The sequence below is a fragment of the Lipotes vexillifer genome, unplaced genomic scaffold (genome assembly GCF_000442215.2).
Source record: "Lipotes vexillifer unplaced genomic scaffold, Lipotes_vexillifer_v1.1 scaffold491, whole genome shotgun sequence".
Classification (NCBI taxonomy): Eukaryota; Metazoa; Chordata; class Mammalia; order Artiodactyla; family Lipotidae; genus Lipotes; species Lipotes vexillifer.
The window spans coordinates 1,614,999-1,624,649 of NW_006770548.1; the positions used below are offsets into that span (position 1 = coordinate 1,614,999).

Genomic DNA, 9,651 nt, shown 5'->3' on the forward strand with positions numbered 1-9,651 from the left:
CCTGCTGCAGCCTCACAATGTGTACTGTGTCCTCTCTCAGCCCATAGGGGCGGGTGAGGAACCAGCACTGACAGAGTCCAGCGTGTGCCTGGCCCTGTGATCATACAAGGCTGGCATCTTTTCCCCCTTCTTACATGTGAGAAAACTGAGGCTAAGGTTAGATGAAGCCTCAGACTGCCTGGAGATGAGGCTTCCTTTCGGGTACTGTGTTTTTATAGAGATGAGTCCTGGTTTGTCATGGGGGCTGTGTCTCTGAGAAGGAACTTTCATATCCCACTTCACCCTTAGGCCCTGAGAGGAAAAGTGGTCTAGATCCTGGAAGTTTTGCAAGCTGGGGAGGATGTCCAGATTTCCCATGGACTGAGGGGCTCCTGCTTTGTCACAGTAGAGCAGGTGTTGCATCCCAGAGCGTTCCCTCAACTGAGTGCCCTTGAGAGGGAGGGGGGCTGCTAGTGGAATCCTTTGGGGACTGTGGACACTGCCAGAACTTCAGGCATGTTCAAACTTCCCAGTTCAGGGGCTTTCCCTAAATGGCCTTGAAAATGCAGAGATGTCAGCTTCCCTGTGACTTGGGTAGGCTCCTTGTGGAACTCAGATTTGTTTTGCTTCCTGTGGCCTTTCTATTAAAATGAATCATTGCCAACCAAAGTGCTGCCTGGATCTGATGTTTGCAGTACCAAGATGTTCAGAGATGCATGGATTTTAGAACGTTCAGGTTAGAATCTCTCCTTGTCTGAGGAGTACCCAAGACACCGGGGACTGTTTGCTTCGGGGTGTAGATCCAGGTTGAACACCTATCCTGTGGCCAGGGCTCTAGTACCTTGAGGAGCCAGAATTTGCAGAAGGGAGGGCAGGTGCAGGGTGGAGTGGCTTGGCTCTGTTTTTCTGACATGGCTTATCCCAAATGTTGTCTCTAAAGCTGTGGGTAGACCATAGTGAAAGAATTTGTTTCAGTAACCAAAATGAAGGTACACAGTTCTCTTCCATCGCCCAGTTTGAGATTGAGCATTATAACTTGCTTTGGTGAAACCTGGGGTTTTCTTTAATGTTTGTTATTTATATTACACATTATTAACATGTTAAAATGTTACTTGGCATAGTTCAAATAAGTGTATATTTTCTAAGTCTGTCTGTGTGGGAGCCTTGACCAACCTGGGTTTATGCCTTAGGGCATGTCTGACAACAGAACTGTGGCTGTTGGGGGTCAGCAGAATGGGAAGCTGAGCTAGCCAGGGGAGCTTGAGGAGGCGAGGGCCCTTCTCTATTCTCTCTGTTATAAAGTGCCCTTACGTAATTGAGACAGACTTGAAAAAGCACTGGCGCTGCTTACTCATCTGTGCTGATGGAACACACGGCGCTGGGCACAGGCCTAACTGCCTGGCCACTGAGGCATATCCCATGGGCCTGGCCAGCCACTTGGCACCCATCTGGAGCCTCTCCTGGTCTCTCTTGGCCCTGTTCAGTCTTCTCTACAAGTGGCTTCTCCTTGGCTGACTTCATCCAGAGCTCCATTCTTGGCCCTCCCTTTCTCCTTTCTCTGCCCGATCTCTTGCAGATGTGCTCTCATTCCAGTGGTAGTCATTGGGATGGAGTGGGCTTAGGAGAAATACCCTTGGGTGGCCGGAAACCTGGGTCCACGCCCTGGCTCACCTACTCTCTTCCTCTCAGGAAGTTCTTACCCCACCCCTGTAAAACATCTCATGGTTCCCTTGACTACTCCATTTGGCCTTAACATCTTTGCTTCACATTTTTTGCAAAACTAGATTATTCAACCTTTGCTTTATATGTTTGTATGTGGATGTGGCAGTTTTTGTATTTAACAATTGAACTGAAAAAATTTAAAGCATAGGTTTTTCAGTCAAAGCAGTTGTGATAAGTATTTTTGTAGCTAAAAAAGATTGTAAAGGAAGAATATATTTAGTGTTTTTCATGGATTTGAAGACACCCATGTTTACAGTTATTTTACCATTTCTGATGTTGGTTCTGTTTGCAGTGGATGGTGAGTGATGGGATGGGGGGTTCTTAGTGGTTCATTAATTAGATGATTGTGCAACCTAGAGTTGATGGAATGTGGTCACAAAAGAAACTCTGTGAACTCAGTGGTTCAGAGAGCAGTCAATAAAGGACAACTCCTAATAATGTCATATGTCTTCTCATGGCTTTTTGCTGGAGGTAGGAAATCTCTTTATAGGCAGGGTAAATATCTGGTCTCTGATAAGGTTGATGGAATGGCATGCGCATGGACACCCGGGTTCTGGCTGGGAAGAGCAAGTATGAGTTCAGGGTCTCTTCCCTAATCACTCAGGCACCCGGCTCTTGGAAGGAGGAAGCCTGACGAAGCAGAGCCCCTGGGGAACCCAGCAGCTATAGCTGTGGCCTTCCTGCCACAGGGAGGGAAGCGTTTTAGTTTCCCTCTCATGACAAGCAGTGACCATGAAGGGCAATCCCTGGGCCAAGGCTGGCAGTAAGACATGCCATCTGTTGGCCATTGTGTTTCTGGACTTGATGGACAGGGCAGTGGAGCTGACTGAGAGTGCCTTTAGGCAGACCAGAGAGTGGGTCCCACCTTTCTTGCATTGGGGTCAGGAGTAGGTGTTTCCCGAAGGTGAGATAAGTCATACATAGATGGGGCCTGGGCAAGAGGCGAGTCTTGTTTCCCTCTTGTCAGCTGATGGTGGAAGTTTTTATGGTGGCATTCCCTTGGGGGCTTTACGTATTACCAGTCATGTTGCTTTGGAGAAGGACTTCCACCCTGAAATAAGTCTGGGAGGTATTGTTGGGTGGAAAAGGGGAGGAGCTCCTGAGGCCTGCTCTGTGCTTCGGCTTTCCAAGGACAGAGGTGAGCTCTGTCCATTTCCCAAACGTAGTTGACTGCAGAATTATCTTTTAGAGAGACTGGAGGTCCTTGGAATGCCTTTCATAAACACTCTTCTTAGGATAATTGTTCACATTCCCCTACCCTGGGCATTGCAGTTTTTCTTGAGATTTGAAAAGCAGTGTTAAGACATTAGATACAGCTAACCAAATGTGCCCCACTACACTTGAATGTAACATGGTGGTTGTAAAATGAGGCATTTGGGGGTATTGAGTTGTCCCTGCGCCCAGACCTGTGTGCATTTCCACTTCTGGGCAGGAGAGGCACTCTAGGCCAGGCATATACCTTGAGCAAAGTTGTGGTGTCTGTGGAGGGTAGGGTAGAAGTCTGAGGCAAGGTTGGAATGTAGTGCTGAGGGATGAGACACCCGGGCTTGATTCTGCAGAGTGGACGAGTAGGTGGCAGGGCACTTCACTGGTATAAAAACCTGCAACATTCTTGAGCTCCATGGCATCAGTTCTCTGGGATGAGACATGTGTTTTGAGTGCCAGAACTGCTGTCTCCCCATCGTGTGGCCTTGGGCGAACCATTTGCCTTCCATGCTAGCCCATCTGGCAGCCCCAGTCTTTCGTGATAGGTAAATGAGCTCCAGGAGAGAGGTGTTGGTTCCTCCACCAGGAATTCTGAATTGTACCTCAGGCCTGTCACACAGGCTAGGCCAGTGGTTAACTGTTGTGATCATTTTCGGGTTATGCAGTGATGGTGGCAATTAACTCATGCTGACATCTCTTCTAGGTATCAGCAGCAGGGAAGGAGACCTTACCGTCCTGGCTGCAGTGGGACCCACAGAGCCACACCCTGGAGGGTCTCCCCCTTGACACTGATAAGGGCGTGCATTACATTTCAGTGAGCACTGCACGGCTGGGGGCCAATGGAAGCCACGTCCCGCAGACTTCCAGTGTGTTCTCTGTTGAGGTCTACCCTGAAGACCACAGTGAGCCACAGTCTGTGCGGGCGGCGTCACCAGACCCTGGTGAGGTGGTATCATCTATCTGTGCTGCCGATGAGCCTGTGACTGTCCTGACGGTAATTCTGGATGCTGACCTCACCAAGATGACCCCAAAGCAAAGGATTGACCTTCTGCACAGGATGCGGAGCTTCTCAGAAGTGGAGCTTCACAACATGAAGTTGGTGCCAGTGGTGAATAACAGACTGTTTGACATGTCGGCTTTCATGGCTGGCCCAGGAAATGCAAAAAAGGTGATAGAGAATGGGGCCCTGCTCTCCTGGAAGCTGGGCTGCTCCCTGAACCAGAACAGTGTGCCTGACATTCGTGGTGTGGAGGTCCCTGCCAGGGAAGGTGCTATGTCTGCCCAGCTTGGCTACCCTGTGGTGGGTTGGCACATCGCCAACAAGAAACCCCCTCTCCCCAAACGTATCCGGAGGCAGATCCATGCCACACCCACACCTGTCACTGCCATTGGGCCCCCAACCACAGCCATCCAGGAGCCACCATCCAGAATTGTGCCCACCCCCACATCTCCAGCCATTGCTCCTCCAACCGAGACCATGACTCCTCCAGTTAGGGATCCTGTTCCTGGGAAGCCCACAGTCACCATTCGGACTCGAGGTGCCATTATTCAGACCCCAACCCTCGGCCCCATCCAGCCCACTAGGGTGTCAGAAGCTGGCACCACAGTTCCTGGCCAGATCCGCCCAACAATGACCATTCCTGGCTATGTGGAGCCCACGGCAGTTGCTACCCCTCCCACAATTACCACCAAGAAGCCACGAGTATCCACACCAAAACCAGCCACACCTTCTACTGATTCCTCAACCACCACAACTAGAAGGCCGACCAAGAAGCCACGGACACCCCGACCAGTGCCCCGGGTCACCACCAAAGCTCCCGTCACCAGATTGGAAACCGCCTCCCCGCCTACTCGCATCCGCACCACCACCAGTGGGATGCCCCGTGGAGGAGAACCCAACCAGCGCCCAGAGCTCAAGAACCATATCGACAGGGTGGATGCCTGGGTTGGCACCTATTTTGAGGTGAAGATCCCGTCAGACACCTTCTATGACAACGAGGACACCACCACTGATAAGCTGAAGCTGACCCTGAAGCTTCGGGAGCAGCAGTTGGTAGGCGAGAAGTCTTGGGTGCAGTTCAACAGCAATAGCCAGCTCATGTATGGCCTGCCTGACAGCAGCCACATGGGCAAGCACGAATATTTCATGCATGCCACAGACAAAGGGGGCCTATCAGCTGTGGATGCCTTCGAGATCCATGTCCACAGGCGCCCTCAAGGGGATAGGGCTCCTGCTAGGTTCAAGGCCAAGTTTGTGGGTGACCCAGCAGCTGTGGTGAATGACATTCACAAGAAGATTGCCCTGGTGAAGAAGCTGGCCTTCGCCTTTGGGGACCGCAACTGCAGCACCATCACTCTGCAGAATATCACCCGAGGCTCCATTGTGGTGGAATGGACCAACAATACACTGCCCCTGGAGCCCTGCCCCAAGGAGCAGATCACGGGGCTGAGCCGGAGGATCGCTGAGGATGATGGCAGACCTCGAGCTGCCTTCACCAACGCCTTGGAGCCCGACTTCAAGGCCATGAGCATTTCTGTGACAGGCTCTGGCAGCTGTCGGCATCTACAGTTTGTCCCAGTGGCGCCACCCAGGAGGGTGCCCTCAGAGGCACCACCTACGGAGGTGCCAGATAGGGACCCTGAGAAGAGCAGCGAGGATGATGTCTACCTGCACACGGTCATTCCGGCCGTGGTGGTTGCAGCCATCCTGCTTATCGCTGGCATCATTGCCATGATCTGCTATCGCAAGAAGAGGAAGGGCAAACTCACCCTCGAGGACCAGGCCACCTTCATCAAGAAGGGGGTGCCTATCATCTTTGCAGACGAACTGGACGACTCCAAGCCCCCACCCTCCTCCAGCATGCCGCTTATCCTGCAGGAGGAAAAAGCCCCCCTCCCCCCTCCTGAGTACCCCAACCAGAATGTGCCCGAGACCACTCCTCTGAACCAGGACACCGTGGGAGAGTACACACCCCTGCGGGATGAGGATCCCAATGCGCCTCCCTACCAGCCCCCGCCGCCCTTCACAGCCCCCATGGAGGGCAAGGGCTCCCGTCCCAAGAACATGACCCCATACCGGTCGCCCCCTCCCTATGTTCCCCCTTAACCCACAAGCGCCTGGGTGGAGGCAGGGGTAGGGCAGGGCCCTAGAGACAACACGGTGTTGTCTGTGGAGACCAGTGGCCTGCAGACCATCGCCCACTGGGAGCCAACACCTCACCTAGCACATGCTGACACACGGGGCCTGGACAAGCCCGCCCACTTGGTCCTCCTAAACCCCAAAGCAGCTGGAGAGACTTTGGGGACATTTTTACTTTTAATTTTTGCCTAACAGCTTTTTGTTTGTTCATAGAAAATTCTTCGCTGCGTTTTTGAAGGCTGGCTGTGAAAGCACCATTTGGAGTAGAGGTAGATGGAGGGAGCGAGGAACCGTGAATGAACTCGCAGGCAGTGCTGGGCGGCCTCCCGGCTCTCTGCGTTTTGCCTTTAACACTAACTGTACTGTTTTTTCTATTCACGTGTGTCTAGCTGCAGGATGTAACATGGAAAACAGTAGCTAAAGATTAAATTCAAAGGACTTTCAGAAGTTAAGGTTAAGTTTTTACATTTAATCTGCTGTTTACCTAAACTTGTATGTGTAATTTTTTGGGTGGGTATGGGAAACTGCTTTGCTAAAAATAAGCTCCCAGGGTGTTTCAAACTTAGAGAAGACCAAGGGACAGTATTTTTTATCAAAGGAATCCTATTTTTTCACACTACGTAAACTTCGTTGCTCTGATACCCCAGAGAGCCTGACTGGGGGCCTCCTGGCCCTGGCTCAGGGGCCAGGGCCCTGGTGCTGGGTTTGCTGTCCCACTGTTGCCCGGGGCTGGAAGCTGGAGGGGCCTCTTAGGCCATGGACATCCACACCCCTACCCCATGCACGCTACCGGCCCACAACCAAGGGGTCTTCATTTCCATAGAAAGGGGACTCCAAGAGGCAGTGGTGGCCGTGGCCCCCAACCTAGGTGCTCCAGGTGGGCCAGCTGCTCGTGGGGTTGCCTGGGGAGGTCGAGAGACTCGACCACATCAGCCTGTTTTCTTTTACCCTTTTTCTGTGTTTTTTTTCCCCTCTTAAAAGGAATATCATGGATTTTTGAAACACTCAGTGGGGGACATTTTGGTGAAGATGCAATATTTTTATGTCATGTGATGCTCTTTCCTCACTTGACCTTGGCCACTTTGTCCCAACAGTCCACAGCCCAACCCTGACCCACCCCACCCCTTTTCTCTGGCGCTCCAGTCCCAGGCCTTGGGCTTGAACAGCTGGGAAAGGTCTGGTGGCTGGGGAGGAGTGCCAGCAATAGTTCATAGTAAAAATAGGGGGGCTCTCAAAGCTAATTTTTTACTAAAGTTTTTATACAGCCTCAAATTGTTTTATTAAAAAAACGATTAAAAATGGTGATGCTTACAGCAGTTTGTACAAGCTCTTAGTGTTGATTCCATGGGACTGACGGCTTTGCTCATTTTGATTTTTTTCCCCCTTTTTCCTAATGGTTTAAATTCTGGAATTACACTGGGGCTTCCTTTGCCTTTTTTAGCAGAACATCCGTCCATCCATCTGCATTTCTGTCCCGTGACTCAGGGGCACCCACTCAGCTTTGATTCTCCTCCTTTAGAAGAAACCATTTTGAGCATGACTTGATGTCTGAGAGTTATTTTGGGTACCTTTTAGGGAGGAATGCCTTTTGCAATAATGTATCCTTTCCGTGATCGAGGGCGGGTGGGTGGGTGGACCCAGGCTCCCTTTGCACACCAAGTAGCCACTTCTAAGCCATACTGACCATTTTGCAGAGGATTCATGTGTGCTGCCTCAGGAGGGATGGGACGGTCAGAGTGGAGGGGTCTCCACCCTGCCCTTCTCTGGAGGGTATTCCCGCTTGCGCCTTCTCCTACAGGGCCTAGCCTCTCTCTCCTGCCTGGTCCCCTGGTGGGGTGAGCAGTGTCACTGTGGGGGAAGCCTGTAGATGAGGGCTCAGTGGACCTGTGATGACTGGGCCTTGTGCCTCCAAGCCCTGATCCAAGCCGGAGTTTCCCCAGTGCCCCAGAGTCAGGAGTGCAAGCTGAGTCTGACCTGGTGAGATTATTTTTGATGACCTTGCCAAAAGATAAACAATTTCCAGTGTTCCAGGTGAGGGCTTTGAAAGGCCTTCCAAATAGCTCCGTTGCCCCTAGCAACCCCACCATCAGGCATTGCCACGCAGAGATGTGGCTGGCCCAGAATGGCCCGTTACCATAGCAACAGGAGGCGATGGGGCAGTGAACAGAATAACAACAGCAACAATGCCCTTGCAGGCCGCCTCCTCCCCTGAGTGCCCGGCTGGCAGTGGTCTTTGGACTCTGTGAGACAGAGAGCCAATCTCACATTCAAGTGTTCACCAACCACTGACGTGTTTTTATTTCCTTCTATATGATTTTAAGATGTGTTTTCTGTATTCTGTATAGAAACATATCGAACTAAATAAAAGTGTCTTTATTACAATACCATTGCCTCCAAGCATCTTTTTCCCTAGCCCCTACACAACATGAGTGTAGGGTGGAGCTGGAGTCCATGTGACAGAGGGAAGAGGGGACCCAGCTAGGCCCACTCGGAGGTGGCCTTTGAGCAGCTGACCAAATAGCCTTCACATCCTTACCATTTCTGTTCCTCTGGGAGGGGTGGGTGTGTGCACCAGAAGCTCTGCCAACCAGTGAGCCCTGCTTAGCACCTCTTCTGCCTGAGCCAGCTGAGATAAATCTCCTCGAGCCTCAATTTCCTCATCTGTAGTGCGGGGTGGGGAGAGGAACGGGCAGAAAACCCAGTGAGACTGGGCGGGAGGGGAGGATGGTGGGAGCGGTCTTGCTACAGGCTGTCTGCCCCAGAGTGGGTCAGCTTCTGCAGGTCCCAGACAGGGGTCTCGGGCTGGGCCCCCTGCGTACTACCTTGTGGGGCTGAGGCTGGCCAGTCTCCCAGGTAGTCTCAGGCAGGTTTGGCCTTGGCCTTGGCCTTGGAGTGGAGAGAAGGGGAGAATGGTTTCTGGCCAGGCTCTTCTGCCTTCATTGGGCCTATAGTTTCTGGGGGCCTGCCCCTAAGTGCCCTGCCTGGGATGGACAGGCCAGCTGGGTAGCCTTAGCATGACTTAGTGCCCAGGAAGGGGCAGGTTGTCCTGGGACACTGCCAGGGTGTAGGAGGCAGGGGATGCAGCAGCTGTGTCTTCAGAGGCAGAATCAGGGCCATTGGTCACAGAACAACTGGTGCCTCTTTTGGGCTCACTCCCACCACCACAGGGTCCTCACCATCTCCACCTACAGCACCCAGGCTGCTCCTCTGCTCACAGCTTTCAAGACCCAGAGCTGAGACTGGTCCTGTATTGCAGATGGAACTGAGTCCCAGAGTGGGGAGTTGGGGGTGAATTACTTGTAGGATACCACACTGATAAATACCAGGAAAAGCTGTCCCCAGTGCAGAGTTCAGGGACACATACCTCACCCCAAGACCTAGCAGCAGGAGCCCAGGAAATGACCCTGCCCTTGCTCTCTTGGCCTCAGGAAGTTCTGCTTAATGTCTAACCTGAAGCCACTGATGGAGGTGACCCTAGAGTCTCAGCTGGGCTGGGGCTAAGTTGGACTGTTTGTGTCCCTGTGAAGTCTCCTTGTGTCCAGGAGGTGCCCCTGGATGGTTTCCGGGCGGTAGCAGGGGCAGCTCTCAACCTTGGTAGCGGTTCA

At 52.3% G+C, this 9,651-nt stretch overlaps 1 protein-coding gene across 3 annotated transcripts in view; it reads left to right on the forward strand.

The window, feature by feature from the left end:
• The window catches only part of DAG1 (dystroglycan 1), a 64,851-nt gene extending 56,423 nt beyond the window's left edge, over nucleotides 1–8,428 (forward strand). For all 3 annotated transcript variants that reach the window (XM_007446208.1, XM_007446207.1, XM_007446209.1), the window contains exon 3: nucleotides 3,611–8,428. In XM_007446208.1, coding sequence (XP_007446270.1) covers nucleotides 3,611–6,013 — 2,403 coding nt within the window. In that variant the 3' untranslated portion in view covers nucleotides 6,014–8,428. The remainder of the gene's footprint in view (nucleotides 1–3,610) is intronic.
• Nucleotides 8,429–9,651: the final 1,223 nt, after the last annotated feature.